We start from the raw sequence: 27,721 nt of genomic DNA on the forward strand, positions 1-27,721 counted from the left end.
TTTTTTTTCTTAAAGAGACAGGGTCTCACTATGCTGGCCCTAAACTTCTAGGCTCAAGTAATCCTCCTGTCCTAGCCTCCCAAGTAACTGGGACTACAAATAGGAGCCACCAAGTTCAGCTCTTAGCCATTTCCTAAAATAAGTTCTTGGAGGTGAAAATTCTTGGATAACCGGTTTGAGGCTTTTTAAAAAGCAAAATATTATAAAAACATCATCTTTCTCTGTACTGGGTTGTCCTTGTTGATGGCTATAAAGAACAGCTTGGTGAAGGGTGCTCCCATTTCCAGAGGCTGGAGGAGGGACATTTTTTGCTAAGGGTTTTTAGGGAGACACAAGGTTGGATCTTTTACACTCATTTGATCTGTATTAACGTTCAGTCCAGAAGGCAGGCTCAAAAGCTATTTAGCTTGCTTTCATAATGCTTTGGCCAACCCTAGGCGACAAACTGCATCTTTTGGAGAGTGACCTTAACGATTGGGGTCAGGAATTTGGGCAGGGAGGGAGAGCAGGCTATGTGTAGTCCCCTGAGAAAGGTCCAGTGGGGCTGGGCACTCAGAGCCTCCGCCCTCTTCCTTTGAGTCTCTTAACAGTCTTATGCCATCTACTTCTCTTTTTCTCCCCTTCCTGTCTTTGGTGGCTCCCTTGAAGTGGCTCAGTGGAGCTTGCAACCCCACAGTTCATGCTTCTTCCCAGGTCCCTGCTCCTTTCAGCCATGACTTGTACAGTTCTTCTGTTAACAGGTACACCAGGGGCTTGGGGGTCCTCAGTGTGGGGAGGAGGGGGATCTTTGGGGTATATGAGTGGAGAGGAAGGACTCAGCATATGTAGGAATTAGGTTGGGGAGAGGCAGAGTGTTTGGGGGAAGGATAAAAGATTCAAGAACGAAGCAGAGTAGACTGATATCAAGATGGGATGTCCAGGAAACTTGGATGAATGGCTAAATTCGTAGACTGTGCAAGGCTGTCTGGCATTCAGTCACTTCACAAATGAGGAAACTGAGGACCAGAGAGATGAAATGACATGCCTGAGGATGTATAGCAGGTGTTAGACTCTTGTCCCAGAGGGCTTCCTCTTGGATTCTACCTTATGGCCTCCATTTTTGCCTCCAGTTCTGTTTAACAAAGACCAGGTGTGTTTGTTGAATGAATGATGAATCAAAATGATTTGAGTGTGTTTCCTTTTATGCTTATGTTTGTGGAGAATGAGCCAAGAAGGGAAGGAAATGCTTAAGAGTTGCATAGCAAGGAAATTATCTAACTGAATCTATAGGAACTTGGGCAAATAGCATTGTCTATAGGATTGTTGGGCAAATCATTGTGGTGAAGAGGTCATTTGGGTGCTCAGAAAGGAGGGTGGAGCTCAGACGGACTGACTGTCCTCTGATGGTGGTCCTTAGGCTATGGGGCAGCAATTGTGTCAAATGTATCAAATGAGGCCCATCACCTATTAATTGGTCATAGGTTGAAGATAAACATTTATAACCAATTTGATGACAGGGAATAGTAATTTTGAATCCAGTTAAATGAAATGCCATCTTCCTACCAAGAACTTCATTTGTCTTGTTAGTAAACTTGTATTACAGAAAATTGTACTTAATTTTATTTTGAGTTTCCTTGACAAAAAATTTGTGGAAATGAAATTTTCTTTTGTTACATGGGTACCTATGTATTCTATTGGTCTCTGAGCCTGCAGAGCTTGAAATATCAGGCCCTTGATAGAAAAGTGTGCTGACCCCTGCCCTAGGTAACCAGAACTGAACCAGGGAGGCAGACATCCTGATGAAGGGTTAGGGTGAATCTGGACAGGAAGGTACATGGTGTAGGAAGACGCACTGCATTCTTAACTGTTGAGGCTCCTCTGCCTGACCCTCAACACCTTATTCTTCCTCCAGTCTTAGCCCTGTGTCACGCGTTCAACCTGGATACTGAAAATCCAATGATCTTCCAAGAGAATGCAAGGGGCTTTGGGCAGAGTGTGGTCCAGTTTGAGGGATCCCGGTAAGAGCACCAGAGGGGGCCTCCTCCTGTCTCATGTGCTTCCCTAAATTGTTGGAAAACAAAAAGCTGTTTCCTTGATTGATTTTTTGAGTAGGTAGCAAATTTGGAACCAGGACAAGGTACCAAATTCGAAAGATGCCAAAGGATGAAAGAAAAAGCTCTTCCATGCTCCCTTCCCTAACTTCCCTTTCCAGGAGTTACATTAGCAAATAATTCCTTTGTGGGTTCTTTCAGAGATTTTTTTTTATCTACACATCTATATCTTTACGTCTATGTCTATCTCCCTAATTCCTACTTCACACTCCATTTATAGTACAGGTGAGACTCAACCTATGGCCAGCCCACTTGCAGGCTGCTGCCTATTTTTTTCTTTTTTTGGTACCAGGGATTGAACCCAGGAGCACTTAACCACATCCCTAGCCATTTTAAAAAAATTTTATTTTGAGATAAGTTCTTGCTAAGTTGCTTAGGGGCTTGCTAAGTTGCTGAGACTGGCCTGGAGCTTGTGATCCTTCTGCCTCAGCCTCCGGAGTCACTGGTATTACAAGCATGCTCCACCTGTGTCTGGCTTGCTGCATATTTTTATAAATAAATTTTATTGAACATAACTCTGCCCATTTTCCACCTATTGTTTATGGCTTGCTTTGAGTGATTATGGTAAAATAAAATATCTGTGACAGTGACTGTCCATAAAGACAGAAATATTTATGGAAATAATATCCCTTTTCCAGAAAAAAAATGTTTTGGACTCTGCTTTACACTACATTTTTCTCCCCCTACCCTTAGTTTTTACCAGATTAAGCATACTCATTCTGTCTTATGTTTGTATTATATTCTGTTATTAGGGGACTAGAATTTGCTTTTACATTATATTAAATCTCTTTTTTTCCCCAAGTTGTCAACACCTTTTATTAATAGTCACATACTTCCTAGGAAAAGGAAATCTTCAGATGAGTCTGGGGACCAGGACGAGAAATGCAGGTTTGCACAGGTCACTCTGTGTGCAAGTGGGGGCAGGGCTCATCAGGCCCAGCAGCTGCACTTGTCTCCTGACCCTTTGTAGCCACAACCTTGGGTGCACCTGACACAGGAGCAGCGGCTCTTCTCTTTTCTCCTCCTCCTCCTCTTCTTCATCTTCTTCTTTGAAGCTCTTCTTGCCTGAGGCACATCTGCACTCTGTGCATGGGCAGGGGATTAAATAATTTAAGGCACAATTTAGATTGTTTCCAAACTTTTATGTGAACTCTGCTGTCCTTTAGTACATGTGCAAGAATATTTGGAAGTAAATTCCCAGAACTGGGAGTGTTGGATCAAAAATGCATATACAATTTTTAATTTTTGTGGTACTGGGAATTGAACCCAGGGATGCTATGCAAGTGCTCTACTACAGAACTACATCCCCAGCCCTGTATTTACTTATTTTGAGATTTCCCTAAATTGCCTAAGCTGGCCTTGAACTTGCAACCCTCCTGTCTCAGCTTCTGCAGCTGCTGGGATTACAGATGTGCACTACTGTGTGTGCATATGTGATTGCAATAGATTTTTCCAGATTGCCATCTGTAGAGGGTGGTGGCAATTTACACTTGGCCCCCAGAAATTTGTGGAAACATTTATTTCCCTACCCACTTGGCAATCCAGTTTGTTATCAGACTCATTGATCTTTGTGAAGTGAGTAGATTAGTTTTAAATTGCTTTTTTTAACTGAAGACATAGTTCCTTTTTTGCAAATTCTTGTTTTTTAATCTCTTACACATTTTTCTATTGATTTTTTTTTCTCTTACTGTTTGGTAGGAACTGACTGTATTGAAGGTAGTCTGGGTTACAAGTTGCTAATATCCTTTCCTACAGTTTATCACTTATCTTTTGTCTTTGCATATAATAGTTTATCATATGCAAAAACTTATTTAAAATTACTGTGTGGTTGAATTTATGCATCTTTAAAATGCCCTCTGAGTTTCGTGTCATTCTCAGGCCCTTCCCATTGATACTTCATATTTTTCCATTTCTTCCTGTGCTAATTATTCTTCCTATTTATGGAAATTCAAGAATCCATGTGAGAGCCCCTACTTTTTCCTTGGGTGGGGGTGGAACTCTTCCTTCTTTCTTCATATATCAGAGTTTTCTCTATTCCTACCTCTTCGCCAGGGTCGTGGTTGGAGCTCCCAAGGAGATAAGGGCTGACAACCAAACAGGTGGCCTCTACCAGTGTGACTTCAGCACCCTCAAGTGTGAGCCCATCCGCTTTCAGGGTGAGTCACTGCCCCAGTCTGGGTCCCAGGGCTGGGATTCCACCTGTGACTCACCTGCACTTTCCAGGAATCCCCATGTTCTGGGGGATCTACACTGGGGGACAGAGGGAGTCTTGCTCCCCCGTCTCCGCTCAGTTTCAAGACTCTACCTAGATACTCTCAGGTAGCCACTCTCTGTTCTCATGTTCTAGGTGTCCCCTTGACCTGTCCCACTTCTCTGTCTCCCATGTTGAAGTGATCCCCGTCCAGCTCTTACACAGCTCCTTTCATCCCCCTGAGGGTGACCATGTGCATTTCTATCCCTGCAGTCCCCCTGGAGGCTGTGAACATGTCCTTGGGCCTGTCCCTGGTGACTGCCACCAACCCCTCCCGGCTGCTGGTAAGTTGCTCTGGGTCACAGGAGGGTGTTGAGGGGAGGAGTGGGGACCTGAGCCTATTGGGCCTGAGGTCTTGTGGAAGGTGGAGGTGCTGGTATGAAAGGACAGGAAGCAGGGCAGCCCCTTCCACTGGTACCCTGCCCCTCAGGCCTGTGGCCCCACCGTACACCAAACTTGCAAGGAGAACACGTATGTGAATGGCTTCTGCTTCCTGTTTGGATCCAACCTTCTGCAGCAGCCCCAGAGGTTTCCAGAGGCCCTCAGAGGTATGTGCCTTTTGGTAGAGACTGGAGGGTGGAGGGTAGGCCTGAGCTATGACCGACCGCTCATGGTCTAGGGGATAACTTAGAAGTCTAGGTGTAGAAGGTGGGGAAGCCGGGTTCCATCAAAAGGAATTGGTGGGGGATAGGGAGATGCACTTTCAGGAAAGTCCTGAGATAGTTACTTACCTCTCTAAGGGGACCAGGTAACCTGACTTCTTAGATGTTCCAACCATTGACCTTAGAGTAAGTGCCTGAATCTCCTGCCTTTGATGTTGTAGATGGTGCAGCCCCTGCTCACCCCTGCTACTTCCGCCATGCCTTCTACTTCAGTCACTGCTTCAGCCACTCCAGCTGACTTTCTTCTCCAGGAATGACACCAACCTGTCCTTAGCTAGGCAGGCTCTTCTCCAGAGCTCAGCTGCCAACCAATTATTTCCATGTGTAGCCATGTCATTGCGTATATCATTCCTTTTATATCAATGAGTTATATTCCTTTGTATGGATTTACCACAGTCCCATTCACCAGTCTGTCTGTTAACAGGCTGAAGGATGTTTGAGTTGTAAAATGTTTGACAATCACGAATAGAATTGTATAAATTCCATGCTAATCTTTCCAAAATACAAAACAAATCATCTCACTTCTTTTTCTAAAGAACTTTTAGTGGCTCCCCTTTGCCTAAGGAATAAAGGTAAACTTCTTATTGGAGTAGAGAGGCCCTTCCCAACTGCTGAATGTTCTAGCCCTGTCTCTGTCCTCATCACATACATTAACCCTTCTTGAACCATCCATTCCTTGATTGTGCCAGCATCATTTTGGACCTCCATCCCCTTTGTATCAGTCAGAGTCTGAACTGGGACAGTTGTCCAGTCAGGACAATTTGAAGTGACTTTATTCATAAAGGGACTAATTATAAATGTGTGATCGGGTCTAGGGGAACTTTAAGGGATAGCCCAAACACCTCAGGTGAACAGCAGCAGCCTGTTTCCACCCTTAGGCTGGCAGGATGAAGGGAGGGAGAGGTCATCAGAATTCAGGAGAGAGAGTTGTACGGAGCAGGTGTCCTTGAGAGGAGCAGTGGTCTTCTGTTGAGGATGCGGATGGCCCAAGCAACCTCACAGAGAGGGAGCCAAGGGGAGAATACGCTGACCTCATGCTCCATTTTTCTTCAGACTCCAATTAATCCTCCTAACTGGCCAAATTGAACTAGAAGTCAGAGGGCAAAGGAATTTTGTTGATGTGTTCCTTGTAGGTTGACTTGCCAGGTCACGGTGCAGAGTGGAGCAGGGCAGAAAGAGGATTTGGGGACAGAGGCAGAAGGGAAGAACACATCGAACATGCTTTTCTCCTCCCAATTTTTATTTACTTATTTTTTATTTGTTCCAATTGGTTATACATGACAGTAGAATGCATTTTGACACAACATACATAAATGGAGTATGACTTCTCATTTGTCTGGTGGTACATGATGTAGAGTTACACAGATCATGCACATAGGGTAATAACGTCCAAGTAATTCTACTATCATTCCTACCCCCATACCCCTCCCCTTCCTTCACTCCCCTCTGTTTAGTCCAAAATATAGTTATTCTCCTCTCCCCCTTATTGTGAATTAGCATCCACATATCAGAGAAAACATTTGAGCTGGCCCCAATTTTACCATTCAGGTTATAATGAGACCTAATCTCACAGTCTGAGTTAACCTCCCCTCACCTCTGCTGCCTCTAGTTCAATACCATTAAATTAGCTCATTTGATTTTCTTCATAGTGTGGATCGTGGTCTGAAATTATCCTATTTATTTGTGTACTTGCTTAACCAAGTACCTATACTTTTGTATACTTTCATGTGCTATTCCTTTTTCTATAATTTACTTCTCTTCATGACCCAGTCAAATATCTCTGCTTATCCTGAATCCCTTGGGCATGTTCCATACTACTTTGTCCACTTTAAAAAAGTTATGTTTTATTTTAATGGACATAATTATACACTTCAGTACAATATGTACTAAAATGGGGGGTACAATATGTTTCGACACATGCATACATTGTGTAATGATCAAATCATGGCAATCAGTGTTATCCATGACCTCAAATATTAGTCATTTTTTTGTGTAAGAACATTCTAAATCCTCTATTCTAGTTATTTTGAAGCATACAATATATTAATGTTAACAATAATTAGACTACTGTGCAACAGAACACCAGAACTTATTTCTCCTATGTAACTGTAACTTTATAGCTTTTGACCAACCATTCCCTGATCTCCTTCCTGCCTTCTCCAGCCTCTGGTAACTGCTATCCTGCTGTCTACTTTTATGAGATATACTTCTTTAGCTTCTACATATGAGTGAGATCATGCCATGTTAATTTTTTGATGTCTGGCTTGTGTCACTTAACACACTATCTTCTAAGTTCATCCATGTTGTTGCAAATGACAGGATTTCATAATTTTTTGTGGATGAATAGTATTCCATTGTGTATACATATACTACCTATTCAACCACCGATGGATGTTTAGGTTGATTTTGTATCTTGGGTATTATCAATAGTGATGCAAGAAACATGGGTCTGCAGGTATCTCTTTCACATACCGATTTCATTTCCTTTCATTTCCAGTTATAGGATTTCTAGATCATATGGACCATTTAGGTCCCTTCATACTGTTTTTTATAATGGCTCTGCTAATTTATGATTCCACCAATAGTGTGAGGGGTTACATTTTCCCCACCTCTTTGCCAGCACTTGTTATCTTTTTGATAAAATCAATTCTACCTGGGATGAGACCATAGATCTTTGTATTTTTAATGTGAATTTCCCTGATGATTATTGAATATTTTTTTCATACACTTCTTAGCTGTTTGTATGTCTTTTTTTTAAACTTTGTTTATTTTATTTTATTGTAAACAAATGGGATACATGTTGTTTCTCTGTACATGGAGTCAAGGCATACCATTTGTGTAATCATAAATGTATGTCTTTTTTAGAGAAATGTCTATTCAGATCTTTTATTCATTTTTAAACCAAATTATATTTTTTTGTTATTGAGTTAATTGAATTCCTTATATATTCTGAATTTTAACCCTTTGTCAATATATAATTTGCCAGTATTTCCATTCATTCTGTCTCGTCACTCTTTTGTTTGTTTTCTTTCATATGCAGAGAATTTTTAGTTTGAGCTAATCCCATTTGTCCATTTTTGCAAAATTTCCTGTGCTTTTGGGGTCTTGACTAAAAAAAACTTAAGATTGTGAAGGACTTCCCCTGTTTTCTTCTAGTAGTTTCACAGTTTTGGGTCTTATATTTAAGTCTTTAGTCCATTTTGAGTAAATTTTGTGGATAGTGAGAGACAGGGGTCTAGTTTCCTGCTTCTGCATGAGGATATCCAATTTTCCTAGCACCAATTATTGAAGAAATTGTCCTAGTCCCAATGTGTGCTCTTGACACCTTTGTAAAATATAAGTTGCATTTAGATGAATATATTTATTTCCAGGCTCTCAACTCTGTCTAGTGGTCAAAGTATCTGTTTTTATGCTAGTACCATGCAGTTTGGTTACCTTAGCTTTATGTACATTATGAAGGCAGGTAGTGTGATGTGACCGGCTTTGTTCTTTTTAAAAGCTTTTCGTTTATTAATTAATTTATTTATTTTTCACATTCATTGAAAAGTTTTATGCCATCTTTGCTGAGAGAATAGCACAATAATAAAAATATCATTAAAAGCACCAACATTTTGGTGATTCTTTTTAATGACAATTAAACAAATGAAGCACATACAGAGATACACACAGTACATTCAGATATTTCCCTTACCTGTTATCTCACAATCTATAGGTCCTTTTGAAATTGTTATTACTACCCGAAATGATATTTTGAACCTGAGTTTTCAGTAGTATTAGTGAAGGTAATTTATTATTTTTTTTAGTTATATACATGATAGTAGAGTCAATTTTTTAAATTCATTTTTATTGTAAACAAATGGAATACATGTTGTTTCTGTACATGGAGTAACAGCATACCATTTGCATAATCATACATTTACATATGGTAATGATGTTTGATTCATTCTATTATTTTTTCCTTCCTCCCCATCCCTCTCTCCCTCCCCTCTTTTCCCTCTATACAGTCCCTCCTTCCTCCAGTCTTGCCCCCCCACCCCCCATTATGTGTCATCATCCACTTATCAGTGAGATTATTTGTCCTTTGGTTTTTTGAGATTGGCTTATCTCACTTAGCATAATATTCTCCAATTTCATCCATTTGCCTGTAAATGCCATAATTTTATTATTTTTTTCTGGCTAAGTAATATTCCATTGTATATATATACCACAGTTTCTTTATCCATTCATCAATCGAAGGACATCTAGGTTGGTTCCACAATCTGGCAATTGTGAATTGAGCAGCTATGAACATTGATGTGGCTGTATCAGTAGAGTCAATTTTGACATATTTATACAAACATGGAATATATCTTATTTTAATTAGGATCCTAGTCTTGGAGTGTACATGATGTTTAATTCACTGTGGAGTATTCATATATGAACATAGGAAAGTTAGGTCAGATTCATTTCACTGTCTTTCCTATTTCCATCTCCCTCCCCTTTGTCTAGTCCAATGAACTTCTATTCTTCCCCATCCCCTAGCTTTGTTCTTTATGCTCAAGATAGCCTTGACTACATGGGGTCTTTGGTGGTTTTATAGGAATTTTAGAAATATTTTTTTCTAATTTTGTGAAGAATGTCACTGGCATTTTTGTAGAAATTGTAATGAATCTGTAGATCACTTAGGTAGTGTGGACTTTTTAACAATATTAATCCTTCTAATACATGAATACTAGATGTGTTTCTGTTAATTATGTCCTCTTCCAATTTCTTTCAACAATCTTTCATGATTTTTAGTATAGAGGTATTTCAACTTTTTGATTTTTTCCTAGGTATCTTATTTTTTCAGCTACTATAAGCAGGATTGCTCCTTTTCAGGTAGCTTACTATTAGCATATAGAAACACTATAGATTTTCACATGCTTTGTTTCCTCCCACTTTATTGAATTCATTTGTTAGTTCTAACAGTTTTTTGTTGAGTCCTTAGGTTTTTCTATACATAAGATTATGTCAACTACGAGTGGGGACAATTTGACTTCTTCTTTCCAATTTGGATGCCCTTTATTTTTTACTCTTGCCTAATTGCTCTGGCTAGAACTTCTTGTACTATGTTAAATAAGAGCGATTAAGGTGACCCTCCTTGTTCCTGATTTTAGAGGAAATGATTTCAGCTTTGTCACATTCAGTATGACGTAGGCTGTGAGTTCGTCACGTATGGTCTCTCTGTGCTGAAGTAGGTATATTTTATGCCTAAACTGTTGAGAGGTTTTTTTTTTTTTTTGTGGGGGGTACTGGGGATTGAATTTAGGGGTACTCAACCCCCGAGCCACATCCCCAGCCCTTTTTTGTATTTTATTTAGAGTCAGGGTCTCACTTAGTTGCTTAGTGCCTCACTGTTGCTGAGGCTGGCTTCGATCTTACGATCCTCCTGCCTCCTGTCTCCCAAGCTGCTGGGATTATAGATGTGTGTGCTGCTGTGTGTGGGCTTCAGAGTTTTCATCATGAAGGGATGTTAAGTTTTGTCCAATGCATTTTTGAACCTACTGAAATAATCATGTGGTTTTGGTTTTCACTTTGTAAATGAGATGAATCAAATTTTGTGTATTGAAACTATTCTTATATCCCTGGGATGAATCCTCCTTGATCATAGTGAGTGATATTTTTAATCTGCTATGGAATTCAGTTTACTAGAATTTTGTTGAGAATTTTTGCATCTATGTTCACTAGGTATATTAGTAATTTTCTTTATTATTTGTCTTTGATCTTGATATCAGGGTAATGCTGATTTCAGAGGATGAATTTGGAAGATTTTCCTCTTCTTCAATTTTTTGAAATATTGAGAAGAATTGGTATTAATTCTTTAAATGTTTGGTTGAATTCAGCAGTGAACTCATCTGGTTTTTGACTTTTCTTTGCCAGGAGACTTTATTACTGATTTACTCTCCTCACTTATTGTTATTATTCTATTCAGATTTTCCATTTCTTCATGATTCATCTAGGTAGGTTGCATGCATCTAGGAACTTATCCCTTTCTTGTAGGTTTTCAAATTTGTTCATAATACTCTTAAAGTCTTTTGCATTTCTGTCATATCTGTTTAATGTCTGCTTTACCACTTCTGTGTTTGATTTTTCTCTCGTTTCTTAATTAACCTGACTAAAAGCCTGAGGATTTTGTTTATCCTTTAAAAAAACCAACCCTTTATTTCATTTATCTTTTACATTGTATTTTAAGTCTCTATATTGTTTGTTTATGCTCTGATCTTTATTATTTATTCTCCTCTATTAATTTTGAGTTTGGTTTGTTATTTTTTCTGGTTCCTTGAGGTAAAGTGTGAGTTTTTTTTTTTTTTTTTGAGAACTTTCTTATGTTTTGATGTAGACATTTATTGCTATAAATTTCCCTCTGAATGCTGCTTTTCCTGGCTCTCATAAGTTTTGGTATGTTGTGTTTACATTTTCATTTGTGGAGATTTTTTAAATTTCCCTTTTAATTTCTCCATTGACTCATTGGTTGTTCAAAAGCATGTTTTTCTTCTTTTTTCAGTGCTGGTGATCAAACTCAGGGCTTCACATATGCTAGGCAAGTGCTCTGCCCCTGAGCTACACCCCCATATCTGACATGTTGTTTAGTTTCCATGTATTTTTATTATTTCTAAAGTTCCTCTTGTTACTGATTTTGTACCATTGTTGTTGGCAACAATTCTTGATATATTTCAGATTTTTAAAAGAAATTGTTAAAGATGGTTTTGTGACCTACTAAATGGTCTATCTTGGAGAATGTTCTGTGTGCAATTGAGAAGAATGTGTATTCTACAGCTGTTAGCTGGAAGGTTCTGTATAAAGTTATTAGGTCCAGTTTGTCTGAAGTGCAGTTAAATTCCAGCCTTTCAATATTAATTTTTCTGTCTGATTAATTTGTTGAAAGTGGGGTAGCAAAGTTCCCTAATTTTATTGTATCACTCTTATATCTACTTGTTCTTTTATGTCCATTAATATTTGTTTTATATACTTAGGTGCTCTGATATTGGATGTATATATTTATATATTTATAGTTGTTACACCCTTTTGATGAATTGAGTCCTTTATCATTAAATAATGACTTTCTTTGTATCTTGTAGCACATTTTTTCTGTGCCGAGGATTGAACCCAAGGTCTTAATAGTTCTAAGCAGGTACTCTACCATTGAACTAAATCCCTCAACTCCTCTTATCACAGTTTTAAACCTGATGTCTATTTTATCTGATATAAGAATAGCCACACCTGCTCTCTTTACCATTGGCATGGAGCACCTTCTTTCAACTTTTCACTTTTAGCTTATGTATCTTCTTAAAACGAATCTGGGTCTCTACTAGGCAGTATATAGTTGGACCTTGTTTTTCAATTCCTTCAACCATTGTGATTTTTGACTGGAGAGCTTTATCCATTCACATTGAAAGCAATTATTGATAGGTAAACAGTTATCACTACCATTTTGTTGCTTGTCTTCTGCTTGTTTGTAGACCTCTGTTCCTGTCTTTCTGTTATTATCTCTGTGATTTGATGATTTTCTTTAGTGCTGTTTTGTTTCTTTCTCCTTGTTGTCTGGGTATCTGCTATAGTCTTATGCCTTGCTACAACAAGACTTTCATACAATGTTTTATAGTTATAATGACTATTTTGCACTGAGAACACCTTAACTTCAGTTAACTTCTAGTCATTTTTTTGTAGAGCTGGGGATTGAACTCCAGGTCTCACACATGCTAGGCAAGTGCTCTACCACTGGGTAACATCCCCAGCCCAGATTGAACTCTATAGACTTTAATCCCTTCCCCAGCATGCATGCATATATATATTTCTTTTTTTCACTTGTTTTTGCAGTGCTGGGAATTGAAACCAGGGCATAGTGCATATTAGACAAACACTGTACTACTTGAACTGCACCCCCACCCCCCATTCTATTTTTGTGTCACATTTGACATTTTTACATTATATATTTCTTAAAAACTTATTAATACTATTGTTATTCCTTTTCTTTTGACTTTTAACCTTCATACTAGAGATAATGTGATTTACAGAGCACCATATCAGTAGTGGAGTATTCTGGGTTTGAATATATATATCTCTACTTTTACCTGTGAATTTTATACTCTTATGTTTTCATGTTAGTAATTAGTGTCCTTTCATTTCTACTTGAAGAACACCCTTAAGAATTTCTCATAAGGCAAGTCTTGTGGTATGAATTCCTTCAATTTTTCTTGTCTAAGAAAGATTTTATTTCTCTGCATTTCTGAAAGAGATTGCATTCTTGGGTGTAGTATTCTTGGCTGACAGTTTTTTTTTTTTCTTTGAACACATCAAATATATCATTCCCTTTTCTGTTGATCTATAGAGCTTCTGCTGAGAAATCAGTTGTCTAACAAGGACTGTCTTATAGTGATTTGCTGCTTTTCTTTTGCTGCTTTTAAAATTCCTTGTCTGACTTTTGACAGTTAATGTGTTTTGCAGTGAAGACCTCTTTGGACTGAATCTGCTTTTGGAATTTTCAGCTTCATGCATCTGGATATCCATATCTCTTCTAAGACTTGGGATGTTTTCAACTGTTTTTTCATTAAATAAGCTCGCTGCCCCCATGTTTGTCTCTTACTCTTCTGTAATGCAAATGGGGCACTTCCTCAGCTCAGTCCTGGAATGCATGGCTGCTTGGTCAGCCAAGACACTGATTTCCCAGGAGATGATGTGCTACTTCAGCTCAGGCTCAGGGGTCATGACTTTTCTGAGCAGCAAGGAACCTTGCTGGAAACCCTGGGATGCAGAGGGTTGCTTCGACTTAGGCGAAAGGGAACTGAGATTATTCTGAGTAGCTCAAGTACTATTTTCTGGGCACTGCTTCAGCTCAGGCACAGGGAGGTGTGACTTCTCTGGATGGCCAAGGCACCATTTTCCCAGGAGGCACTTCACAGCCTCACTTCAAGCCCAAGGGGTAAGGCCCAGCAGTAATTGAAAGGGGTCGATGGGGGCACTCCTACCAAGACATTGTTTTCCTGGTGGATAGTTTCAGTTCAGGCCCAGAGGAGCAGAGCACAGCAGTGGCTGGGATAGTTAGACAGAACCTCTTCCCTAAGGCATCATTTTCCTGGGGGGCTGAGGGCAGCTTCAGCTCAAGCAGGACTGGGTAGGTAGCAGTGACCGGGAAGGGTAGATGAAGTGGCTTTATGGCAGCTTGCCCCAAGGAGAAGGGCATAGCTACTAGGTGGCTAAACTTCAGAGGTGGAAAGGTGCCATGACCTCTTATCCCTGGAACAGGACTCACTCCAGCAGTGGCTCTGGTTTCAAGGTGGCATAGTGCCTCAGCTGCATAGCCCCCAGGAGCTGGGGCTCAGTATTGCCTTCTTCTCTTGAGGGAGCACAGCTGTGTGTACCCTAGGCTGCTCTCTCAGCTGGGCTTATTGCCTGTGAGGACTGCAGACCCCAGTGGTGAGGACTGTAGATGTCCAACATGTTGGTGGTAGTTGCTGGGTTCTCTTGCTTACCTTTGCCTCCTTGGAAGGAAATCCCTTCTGGTTCCAAGCTGATCTCTGCTGGGGTATGGAGATGGAGGCCAGGGATTTCCTTCCATTCCCTATGAGGTCATCCTGGGTTTCTCTGCCGTACAGGGTTCCGCAAAGTAGTGTAAGTTCTTCCCTCTTTGTTTAGAAGGAAAGGAGGAGATAATTTTAACGGAGTTTTGAAGGATGAGGGAATTGTTCAGACAGGAATGGGGCAAAGGTTTGAAGGAGGTCTGTGTGTAGTATTTTTTTCTATTGGTGCATTATAATTATACCTAATAGTGAGATTCACTGAGATATTTTCATATATACACATAACATAAGGTGCTACTCCTTGACACCCTTCTTTAGTTATTTTATTTTCATCAAAATGTATTTGGTTGTTTCTTGTTCTGGCTGCCTTCATGGGGTGAATGAGTTAGTGCTCACTAAGTCCTTCTAGCAGCCATTCCTTGCTGATGTCCAAGGAATCTGTCCATTTTAAAATTCAGCCTGGAACATAGGTGGAATCTTGTTTACCTTTATTCTCATTGTTTAGCAGAGAGCTGATGTGCATAAAATGAATACCAAGTCTCTAATTAATAAATTCATACTCTTTTTTCTCTTCCTTAGAATGTCCTCAGCAGGAGAGTGACATTGCCTTTTTGATTGATGGCTCTGGTAGCATCAACCCAAATGACTTTCAGAAGATGAAGGACTTTGTCTCAACAGTGATGGACAAATTCAAAAAGTCTAAAACCTTGGTGAGTGCTCATATAAGGGTGGCAAAAACATGGCAGCCATGTTGCTACTCCCCGCCCCCCCCCCCACACACTGCAATTGTAGACATGGCAAAAGGGACGACTGATGGTTGTGTTATTTATTTTTTAATTTATTTATTTTGATTCATTGTAAACAAATGGGGTACAACTTGTTTCTCTGGTCGTACATGAAGTAGAGTCGTACCATTTGTGTAATCATACATACATAGGGTAATGATGTTTGTCTCACTCTGTTATTTTTCCTTCCCCCACCCCTTCCACCCCGAATGGAGGAAGGATGGATTTTTGTGTTATTTTATGATTCTCTTTTTTGATCTGCTTGGATGCAGCATCCGCATTCTTTCAATCGTTGTAAAGTAGGCAGCTCTGGCGGATAGGGGTGTCATGGGAGATGAAACCCACACATCATCTCCTATAGAAAGAGTGGGTGGGAGCTGTGGAGAAGGAATTTGGAAATCGAAGTGTTGCAAGGCTTGATGGGGATGAGGGGCACCTTCTCCAGTCTCAGGCCAGGTGCCCTGTTTCCAGTTCTCTTTGATGCAGTACTCAGATGACTTCCAGACTCATTTCACCTTCAGCTATTTCAAGAAAAATCCTAACCCAAGATCACTGGTAAACCCAATAACGCAGCTGCTTGGAACAACTCACACTGCCACAGGAATCCGCAAAGTAGTGTAAGTTCTTCCCTCTTTGTTTAGAGGGAAAGGAGGAGATAATTTTAACTGGGTTTTGAAGGATGAGGGAATTGTTCAGATAGAAATGGGGCAAAGGTTTGAAGGAGGTCTGTGTGTAGTATTTTTTTCTATTGGTGCATTATAATTATACTTAATAGTGAGATTCACTGAGATATTCTCATATATACACATAACATAATATGATCAATTTCATTCTCCACTACCTCACCTTCTCTCCCCCTCCTTCCTCTTCCTGGTTTCCTTCCTTTAATACGTCAATGAAAAAATTTTGCATAAATGTGGAAAAGAGAGGAAGTGAGGTGAGGGAAAGGTGGCTGAGGGAGGTCAGAAAAATGGATTGATTTCAGTTACCAAAGGCAAATTTGTAGCCAGTGAGGATCCATTGATGATTTTAAGCAGTAGGGAGACACCTATCTTGTTTTGGGAATATCATTTTGATTCTTGTGTGTGTGTGTGTGTGTGTGTCAGCAAGGGTGGGGTTGGGACAGAAGTGTGGGAAGATGAGTTAGAGAGCTGTGGTAGTATTCTAGGAGAGATGTGAAGGACAAATGGTTTATTCTTTAAAAATTTTTCTAAATTTAAGAGTAATAATATTCAGTTTAAAATATCAAAATATGCAAAAGTATATATAAGGGGTAAAGTCTTTCTTTATTCCATTCTTCCCCCCTCCCCTGCTGCCTTTCTGGTTCTTGGAGCAGTCATGGCTCCACATTGTCTCAGGGGAGACAGAGCCCCTCCTGGACAGAGCCCAGCTGCATCTGTGTCTGTGACTCTGCTGACATTTCCTCCCTAATATTAATAGGCTCTCTATTTGCATTTGACTTTGTCTTTCTTCTTCTCTGAACAGAAGAGAACTTTTTCAGAGTGCCTATGGAGCCCGGGAAAATGCTGTTAAGATCCTAGTTGTCATCACAGATGGAGAAAAGTATCGAGATCCCTTGAATTATGAGGATGTCATCCCTGAGGCGGACAGAGCGGGGGTCATTCGCTATGTCATTGGGGTAGGGAATGTGTCTTTGGGCCTGATGCTTCTGTTGTGGGTTTCTACTTGGAAGTACCCTCCCTTCAACTTGCAAATATTGGTGAAATTGAAGTGAGGCAAGGGTTCCTGCTAACTCATATACACCTGAGCATCACTTATCTATTGTCACAGTAAAGCTACGTAACAAATGATCTACAAATTTAGTGGCTAAAAATAAGAAGTAAGTCTGCAGTTCAGCTGCCTGGTTTTTCTGGTCTCAGGTGGGCTCACTCACATCTGTAATCAGGTTTGCAGGCCACCTCCCCTCCCTCCCTCCCTCCCGCCCTCCCTTCCTTCCTCTCTTCCTCCCAGCACTGGGGATTGAACCCAGGGGTCCTCTAACACTGAGACACATCCCCAGCCCTGTTTATTTTTTATTTTGAGGCAGGGTCTCACTAAGTCGCCCAGTGTGGCATCAATCTTGTGATCTTCCCGCTTACATCCTGGCCAGCTCTCTCCATTTCTGAGGGTTGCAAGCTATGTTTGTCTGCTGGGCAGATGACCTTGGTTGGAACAACTGGGCGATTTGGCCTTTCTGCTTCCTAGGTCTCATTCTCCAGTGGGCTGGCCTTGACATGTCCTTTTGGTGAAGGTAGAGGAACAAGAAAGTGTAAATGTTGCAGGTACTTTTTCAGACCTCTGTTTGCATTAAGTTTGATAACATTCATGGGCTAAAGCAAGGTCCATGGTTGAGCCCAGAGACAATGAAGGGCTCAGGTTACTCCACCAAGAGTGAAGGGCACAGCAAAGTTTTAGGGAAAGGGCTTGGATACAGGAAGAGGTAAGGAAGAGGATCATCAGTATAATCAAACTATTACAGTACTTGGGTGACATAGAAAAAATAGCATTCTGAGTGCATGGAGTGCCATGTAAGACCTTCATATAAAGAAAAATATTTCCCTTTCCTCTGAGTGGAGGGCAGCCAGGAGGCTTGGCAAAAAAAAATAGATTAAAAGTCGTGTTTGAATCTGGGTGTGGTGACACACACTTATAATCCCAGCAATTCCAGAGGCTGAGGTAGGAAGATTGCAGGTTCAAGGTCAGCCTTAGCAACTTAGTGATACCCTGTCTCAAAATAAAAAAATAAAAAGGGCTGGGGATGTAGCTCAGTATTAAAGTGGCTTTGAGTTCAATCCCCAGTACAAAAAAAAAAAAAAAAAAAAAAAAAAAAAAGAAAGAAAAAGCCCCCAGCTGCTCCCTATGCACATGGCAGTGTCCCAGAGGCCTTCTGCTACATTCTCTTATTTGACAATGTTCTGATTCTTTTCCTAAGGATTTTTTTGCTAGATGATACTGCTACCCACAGACACTCTCTGCTTTGCCCTTTGTTCTTGGCAACAGGTGGGAGATGCCTTCAACAATGACAGATCCCGCCAAGAGCTTAATACTATTGCCTCTAAGCCAGCTCGTGAACATGTGTTCCGGGTGAATAACTTTGAAGCTCTAAAGACCATTCAAAACCAGCTTCAGGAAAAGATCTTTGCAATTGAAGGTGAGCCAGGCCTCTATGTTCCCAGAATAGCTCAAGATGCAGCCTAGACCCTCCTAATTCCTGGTGTCTTAACCCTCAATCTCAACTCTTCCCTAGCCACTTGGGTCTTACCTGGTCAATTCCTTTGAAATCAGAGAATCTTACTTTCATCTCTAATTTTCCAGTCTTGGCTACAGGCTGATAAATTGAAGTGTAGAAGAGTCAAATTCCATAGAGCATTTTTCCCAAAGTGTGGATGTGTTGCTAACATTTATTGGTTTCTGTTAGATACCCTTCACCTGGAATAGTACCTGGTACATAGAAGGTGGTCAATACATGCTTGTTGAATAAAGGAATTAGACTCCTTGAGGACCACATTCTCATGTGACAGAATGTAGCTGCCGTGAATAGCTGCCATCCCCTTAAGAGGGGCACACACTTTAGAGTTCAACACAGATCTCAGAGGAGCCTCCCTTTGGCCACAATAGCTTTTGAGTGTCCAGCACCTTTTCTATGCTCTTTTGCTTTCTTTGATATAGAAAATTCTCCTCCTCACAGGTACTCAGACAGGAAGTACCAGCTCCTTTGAGCATGAGATGTCTCAGGAAGGCTTCAGTGCTGCCATCACTTCTGTAAGTGGTCCTTCATTAAATTGGGGGTGGGTAGGGCAAGAAGAATGAGAGAAGTACAAGGGTCTGGGGGCTCTTCTCTGTGATGGGCTCTTGTAGGGAGGGTAGCTTTTTGCTGGGCAGCAGTGTTCTGTTCTTCCTCATCAATCCTGTTCTATCTCTTTCTCCAGAATGGTCTCTTGTTGGGCTCCGTGGGGAGCTTTGACTGGGCTGGTGGAGCCTTTTTGCATAGGTCAAAGAATGAAATCACCTTCATCAATGCAACCAGGGTGAACTCAGACATGAACGATGCTTACTTGGGTAAGTGGGGAAGAGAGAATCAGGATTTCATGTAATTCAACTAGTGTAGATGCTGTTGGATCTTTTACAGGCCCTGGGGATATTTGCAAAGACAGAAATTTCAAAATTTAATTTTAATTATGTTCACAAAGAGGAATATAGTACAGGGCTCTTACCTCAATCTGCCAAGCACGGGGCTGCCCCATTGCCCCCACTCAAGGATGACCTGCATGGTGGAAAGGAGGGCAGGGTCTGTGAGGGAAAGCGCTTTGCTTATTAGACCACTGTCTTCAGGTTATGCAGCTGCAGTCATCCTGAGGAACCGGGTGCAAAGTCTGGTTCTGGGGGCACCTCGATATCAACACATTGGCCTGGTGATGATGTTTCAGACAAAATGCTGGTGCCTGGGAGACCAATGCTGATATCAAGGGCAACCAGGTAAGAGCAGAGTATGAAGCATGAATGTGCAGAGGCACCCTGGGACTGAGAGATTCCAGGTTGGGCATTGCCAGATGTCATGAATGGTAGAGACTTGTAAAGGAGCCTCAGAGGGCCTTTAACTTGGAGAGTCACAGTATCAGTTTGCATTGAGAATGCCTTGATCTCAGTTTTCTAACAATAATAAATAATAATGTTTGACGTGTACAGAGCTCTCTAGGAGTTTAACTGCATCTGGAGCTGATATTCATCTAGTAACATAACCAATAAAGCCACATATTTAATAATCCCATATCTGTTGATAAATGGCTGTGTCTCTGAGATTCCACAAGAGAACAAACTGATCTTAAAGTTCATATGGAGGACTGGGGTTGTAGCTCAGTGGTAGAGCACTTGCCTAGCACGTGTGAGGCACTGGGTTCGATCCTCAGTACCACATGTAAGTAATAAAATAAAGGTATTGTGTTCATCTACAACTAAAATATTTAAAAATAAAAGTTCATATGGAAATGCAAGGGACCCAGAATAGCCAAAACAAGCTTGAAAAAGGAATTTACAAATCAATAGAGCCAGAAAATAGATTCGTGGTTATCAAGGAATGGCAGTGGGTGAGAGGGTGGGAGTGACTGCTAGGAGACAGTTTCTTTCTGGGGAGACAATAACCTTGAATCAGTGATGGTGACATAATATTATGACTATACTAAAAACCACTGAGTTTTATACTTTAAAATGATGAATTTATGTTATATAAATTTTATCTCAATAAAAAATAGTTATTTTGAAAAGCCATCAATGTAATCCACCATAACAAGTAATTGGTGAAAGGAAAATGTGACAAGGAGGAGCAACACAGAAACCAGGAGAGGAGATCCACACGTAGAAAGTTTTATTTGCCAGTCAGGGTCTGACGAAGGCATTGCTTGGGAAAGCAAGACAGGCAGAAAAAACTTAGCTCTGCGGTATTTTATGGGCAGTTTGGATGGCTTGTGTGAAGTTGCATGAGCTCCTATGAGCTGCTTGCATAAGATCTTATGATGGGCTGACAGGACAAGTAAGGGGATGTTCTGGTGGGGTGGGTTAATGAGAGGTGGGAAGGGGAGGTTACAATCCAACTCTTTCCTCTGAAAGTACCTCTCTAGGGCGGGAAAGCAACTTATGGTAATAATTTAAAATGACTGCATAGATGCTAAGCCTTGGACCTAATAATTAGAGAACAAAAAACGTAATCATTTTAGTAGACATAGAAAACGTACTTGACAAAATATAGCATCCTTTCACAACGAAAAGCTCAGTGAAACAGGAACTACAGAGAACTTCCTCCAACTTGAAAAAAAGCAGTTACAAAAAAATCTACAGTTGGCGTCATACTAAAAGTGCAAGAGAATGCTTTTCTGCTATAATTGGAAACGAAACAAGAATGTTCACTCTTACTATTTTCTATTCAACATCATACTGGAAGACCTCACTGGTTCAGCCAAGCTATGGGAAGAAAAAGCACACAAGAGTTGAAAGGAAGATATAACACTGTCTGTATTTGCAGATAACATCATTACGTGGAAAATCTTAACCTACAAAAAACTACTATAATAAGTTTTTTCAGTAAGTTCTCAGGATAGAAGAGACTACTTATAAGAATTAGTTCTTTTTCTGCATATATCATTAAACAGTTGGAAATGAGTAAGAAAAAAGTACCATTTACAATAGTAAACAAGACCAAGAAATGCTTAGAATAAATCTAATAGAATATGTGAATATTTATATACTGAAAGCTACAAAATACTGATGAGAGACATCAAAAACAAATAAATGGACAGATTACTATCATCAGATTGGAAGACTCAGTGTAGTTAAGATATCAATTTTCCCCAAGTTGATTGTTAAATTCATTTAAAATCCTGGAAGTATGTTTTGTAGAATTGACAAAGATGATTCTAAAATTTATATGAAAAATAAAAGAAATTTGAATATCCAAAAGAATTTTGCAAGGAATTTAGATAAGTATCTGTAGGTATTTACTGGAGAACTATTACTGAATTTCAGGACTTATAAAGTTATAGTAGTCAGGACATTTTGGCATTGCCAAAGATAGACAGGGAGATCAGTGGAACAGAATAGCTCTGAAATAGATACATACATAGTCAACTGATTTTCTTTTATAAAATTTTGTTTCCCCCTTTATTAAGGTATAATTTAGAAATAAAAGTAGTATGTATTTCCCATATAAAATGGGATGTTTTAATATATGTATACATTGTGAAATTATTAAACCAACCTCAATTAATATATCCATTGCCTTAGATGTTTATCTGTTTTGGGGAGCGAGAACATTTAAAATCTACTCCCTTAGTAATTTTCAAGTACATGATGCATTATTATTCATTACAATCACTATATGCTACAATAGAGAACAATAGAACTTATTAATGCTAAGTGAAATACAGTAGTGTCCTTTGACCAACATCTCTGCAGTTCCTCCCCAAACTCTACCCCTTGGCAAACAACATTCTAATCTCTGCTTTGATGAATTTGACTTTTGAGATTCCACATGCAGTTCTCACTTATATGTGTAATCTTAAAAGTCAAACTCTTTCCCTTCCGGGATTACTTCATTTAGCATGATATCCCCTGGTTTCATACTGTTGCAATGACAGAATCTCCTCAACCGTCTCCTCCATCATCCCCTCCTCGGTTGTCCCCTCCTCCATCATCCCCCCTCAAAAATCTCAACCTCCTCCTCCTCAACCTCCTCAGCAATCTCAGCCTCCTCCTCCGCAATTGTCTCCCAACTGAACTATATCCCCTATGTGATTCTTCTAATGTGCTGTTGAATTTGGTTTCCTAGTATTTTGATGAGGATTTTTGCATTTATGTTCATCAGGGATATTGACCTGTGGTTTTCTTTTCTTGTAGAGTTCTTTTCTGTCTTTGGCATCAGGGTAATGCTGGCCTCATACAACGAATTTGGGATTCTCTCCTCTTCAATTTTTTGGATGAGTTTAAGAAGGATTGGCATTAATTTTTCTTTAAATGTTTGGTAGAATTCACCTCCGAATGTATGAAGTCATGGGCTTCTCTTTGTTGAGAGGTTTTTGATTATTTATTCAATTCAATTTCCTTACTTATTAGACTGTTCTAGTCTGTTCTTTATGATTCAAGATTTTTTTTTTTTTTTTTTTGGTAACAAGGATTGAGCCAAATCCTCAGCCTTTTTTAATTTATTCTTTTGAGATGGGATCTCTCTAAAATGCTTAGGGCCTCACTAAGTTGCTGAAACTGGTCTTGAACTTGCAATCCTCTTGCCTCCTGAGTCACTGGGAATATAGGCATGTCCCACTACACCTGGTTATGATTTAATCAATCTTGGTAGGTTGTATGTGTCTTGGAATTTATTTCTTCAAGGTTATCCAATTTGTTGGCATGCAATTTTTTAATAGTATTCTCTTTTAAACCTTTGGATATTTGATGCATCAACTGTAATACCTCTTCTTCTATTTCTGTCTTTATCTAATTTAATCTTCTTTCTGTTTTCTTAGCCTAGCTCAAGATTTGTCAATTTTGTTTGCTTTTTAAAAAAATCTGATTTATGATTTGCTCTTTGTTATTTTCTTCTGCTGATTTTGGGTTTTTTTCTAGTTTTTTGAGGTGTAAAGTTAGGTTGTTTGAATAGTTTTTTTTTTTTTTTTCTTTTTAAACTCTTTTGGAATTGCTTTGTTACATCTTGTGAGTTTTGGTGTGTTGTGTTTTAATTTTAATTTTTCTCAAGATTTTTTTGATTTCACTTTGGTTTCTTCTTTGACCCATAGGATGTTGAAGAGCGAGTTGTCTGAATTTCACATATTTGTGAATTTTTCAATTTTCTTCTTATTGATTTCTAGATTCTTACCTTTGTGATCGGAAAAGATATTTGATATGACTTTTTTTTTTTTTTTGTGTGTGGTATTGGGGATTGAACCCAGGGCCTCGTGCTTGCAAGGCAAACACTCTACCGACTGAGCTATCTCCCCAGCCCTTTTTTGGATTTCTTAAAACTTGTTTTGTGGCCTTACATACGATCTAGATTAGAGAATGTTCCATGTGTCCTTGAAGAGAATGTATATTCTGCTGCTGTTGAATGAAATATTCTGTATGTTTATAGTGTTGCTCTAGTTTTTTTTTTTTTTATTAATTTTCTGTCTGGATGATCTATTCATTGTTGAAGATGGGATATTGAAGTTCCCTACTGTTAGGTGTTGCTGAGTGTTTCTTCTTTCAGTACTATTAACATTTGCTTTATATATTTAGATACTCTGATGCATATATACGCATATGTGTGACATTTTTATATTATATAGTGATCTTATCTCTAGTGGAAGTTTTGACATAAAGTGTATTTTCTCTGGTATAAGTACACAGCTACCCATTCTCTTTTGGTTACCATTTGCACAGAATATCTTTTTCATTCCGTTACTTGCAGCCTATGTGTATAGTTAAGTCTAATTTGAGTCTTTTTAGGTAGCATATAGTTGAACTAAAAAAAGTCATTCAGCCACTCCATATTTACTGTTTGAAGAATTTAATTCATCTGCATTTAAAGTAACTGTATGTAAGGACTTATTACTGTCATATTATTTGCTCTTTTTGGTTTTTAGTTTATTTGTTCTATTCTTTTGTTGTCTTCCTTTGGGTTTTAATTATTTTTTGGTATTGATTTGCTTTGATTTCTTTCTCTTTTGTGTTTTTTTTTCTTTGTGCATACTGTGAGGCTTACATAAAACACAGGTACAATAGTCTGCTTCAAACTGATTAAAACTTAAAATGCCACATTTTCAACTCTACACATAACTCAACCCCATTTTATGTTGTTAATGTTACCATTTATCAGTTGATTTAAGAAATCAACTGATGAAATTTCATGGAGAGTAGATTCAACAAATGTCAGTGAATCAACTGGACATCCACAACCAAAAATAAACCTTTACCCATATCTCATGCCATATGAAATTCACTTTAAAATAAACAATTTCTTATAAAGTTTAATCAGCAATCCCACTCCTACACATTTACTCAAGAGAAATAAAAGCAGATGTTCATGCGAAGACTTGTATGCAGGTGTTTGAAGTGGCTGTAGTATGAATCATCCCAATCTAGAAACAGTTGCCAGTCCCCAAAGATTACAAAATATTTAATTCCATTCAAATAGCATTCTGGAAAAGAAAACTATAGGGACAGAAAACAAATGGTTGCTAGGGTGATTGTGGGGAGAGGTCGACTATGATGGGGCATGAGGGATTCTATATCTTGATTGTAGTGATTACATGACTTCAAATGTTCGTCAAAATTTGAAAACTATATAATAAAGGGCCGTGTTTGGGCTGGGGCTGGGGCTCAGTGGTGGAGCGCTTGCCTCAAATGCATGAGGCACTGGGTTTGATCCTCAGCATCACATAAAAAGTAAATAAATAAATAAAATAAAGGTCTTTAAAAAATAAAAAAGGCCAAGTTTGTTGCATGTACATTTTACACTAATAAATCTGACCTAAAAAATTTGAACTCCAGGGCTGGGTTGTGGCTGAGTGGTAATGTGCCTGTCTAGCACGTATGAGGCACTGGGTTCGATCCTTAGCATCACATAAAAATAAATAAAATAAAGGTGTTGTGCCCATCTACAACTAAAAAAAAAAAAAAAATTAAAAAATATTTGAACTCCTACTGATTTCAGCACGAAGCTTAAATGCCTTTATTGGGTTAATCTGTGAGGCCTCCCTCAATGGTATGGGATATTTTTCCTTTCTAGATCTAGAATGTATCCGAGGTTTTAAATTGATATGTGTGTGTGTGTGTATGTGTCTTCATATATATGGGATATGGGATATATATGATTTACGGTATGGGATATGGGATAGATGGGATATTTATACATACATTTACTACTTTCCTTCCTTGTATTCTGCTGCATTGAGAGTCCTGAAAGGCATTGTATTTCTACTATCCAGCCTTGTGCTCAACAAATGCAAACTCTTGTTTGTTCAATAAACTAATAAGTGAATGAATGAATAAGTAAATGGAATATCCTATATTGACTTCGAACATATATAAAAATCTTTACTGGTAGGTAGACATTATTTTTCAATATTGCAAAAAAAATTCCTTGGTAGCAATTGTTATTTTAATCCAAACAGATTGATTTTTTGTTAGTAAGACTGCCAGCTTTCATTTTTCATCACCCCCTCAAAGACCCTAATATATTAAAAGGGTATTCTGTCTAGTCTTCTAGGCTTTTCTATCTCAATTTTCCAACCTAACTTCTTTGTTGCCTTAATAATCTCCCTAGAATACCATTTGGGATAAATCCAAACCTCTGCCCTTTGACTTTATAATGTACTCCTGTAGCTGGCAGCATATTCAAGTAAGAATTTATCATGAATCATATAGAAAAAATCACATCCTCTCCAAAAGGCTTCCACCAGCAGGCGTGATTTTTCTTTTTGTATTACAATGACTTTCTTCAGAGGGAAAATCCCCACGCTTGCTTTATGTGGGAAGAGGTATGTAATACTGGATCCTTCTCTTTCAGATTGGCTCCTACTTCGGGGCTTCCCTCTGCTCGGTGGACATGGATGGTGATGGAAATACCAACCTGGTCCTCATTGGGGCACCCCATTTCTATGAGCAAACCCGAGGGGGCCAGGTGTCCATTGTCCCTTGCCTAAGGGGGTGAGTGGCTGATGGGACCAGGGCTGGATGGGGTCTGGGTATGGGATGGAGAGGTTGTCTGCCTTAAGGCCTGAAACTGTTTTTGTTTAGCAGAGGGCTCGGTGGCGGTGTGAGGCTGTTCTCCACGGTGAGCAGGGCCATCCCTGGGGCCGCTTTGGGGCAGCTATGACAGCGCTGGGCGATGTGAATGGGGACAAGCTGACAGACGTGGCTATTGGAGCCCCAGGAGAACAGGAGAATCGGGGTGCTATCTACATTTTTCATGGAACATCAGTATTCCAGCATCAGGCCCCCTCCCACAGTCAGGTAAGTTTAGGTCACTCATCTTCCATGTCATATCAGTAACCTCTTTGCTGATCCATCTCCTTCTAATTCAAGAGTCCCATGGCTTCCAGATCAGTTCTCCCTGTACTTCTTTTAGAACCTTTCAAAAATAATGTCACACACTTCATAGAAACCCAAAGAATCTCAGTTCTAGATTTATTTTTTCTGTAAAGATAGGAGGTGATTGGGTGCATTGTCACTTTCAATTTTACAGATAAGGTGATCCAGGCCCAGAGATGGTAATGGCACTCTGGAAGTATTGGGATGTAGGAATTCCTGCCTTCCTAATCTCGGTCCTGACAGGGTGACCACAAGTCCTGGGTTTCCCAAATCCATCCCAGTTTTAGCACTGAAAGTTCCAAATCACAGAAAAACATACGATTGGTCACCTTGCAGAAGAGCACTGCTTTGAGGGCTTCTTACCCAAGGGCCCTGTGTTTGGTTTAATACTCTGCTATTTACATACACTAGAATTATTGATAATTTCTGAACACTGTTTCTCTTTACACTGGGTCTTGAAAATTAAGTACCCATCCTGATCACCCTAAATCTGGGCCCCCACCACTAGTGTTCCCTCCAGGATGGTTCATTGTTTCCTGCTACATGATGCTCACTGTCTGGAGGGACCCTCACAGTCTTGCTCCATCTCATAAATGCCACTACAGCCAGCTAAGGTCGTCTGATCTTCTGGTGTCTGCTCTCTGACTCTTTCAACTTCGCATTTTTCTTTCTTTAAATAAAATTGTTGTGGTCAGAAGGCTTAACACAGGCTATACCCTCTTAACAGATTTTACATCTACAATGTAGAACTGTTATCTATTGGCACAATGTTGTATAGCAATACGAGGGATGTTATTAGATAAGAGGAATCCCGCAAAGATATTACCGATTAAGAGTCATTTAA

At 39.5% G+C, this 27,721-nt stretch overlaps 1 protein-coding gene across 1 annotated transcript; it reads left to right on the top strand.

Moving 5' to 3' along the window:
• Positions 1-628: 628 nt before the first annotated feature.
• Positions 629-27,040, top strand: LOC306649541 (integrin alpha-M-like; the record flags this gene model as incomplete). The annotated part of the gene is given in 17 exon segments (XM_079120544.1): positions 629-740; positions 1,892-1,997; positions 4,143-4,246; positions 4,555-4,625; positions 4,772-4,889; positions 15,119-15,249; positions 15,796-15,941; positions 16,810-16,963; positions 18,325-18,475; positions 19,013-19,086; positions 19,254-19,383; positions 19,657-19,745; positions 19,747-19,800; positions 26,354-26,471; positions 26,474-26,493; positions 26,584-26,799; positions 27,032-27,040. Coding segments are annotated over 17 exon segments (1,752 nt in total). The 5' UTR covers positions 629-679.
• Between the last annotated feature and the right edge of the window lie 681 nt (positions 27,041-27,721).

This window comes from Sciurus vulgaris (genome assembly GCF_902686455.1).
Source record: "Sciurus vulgaris genome assembly, chromosome: 18".
Classification (NCBI taxonomy): Eukaryota; Metazoa; Chordata; class Mammalia; order Rodentia; family Sciuridae; genus Sciurus; species Sciurus vulgaris.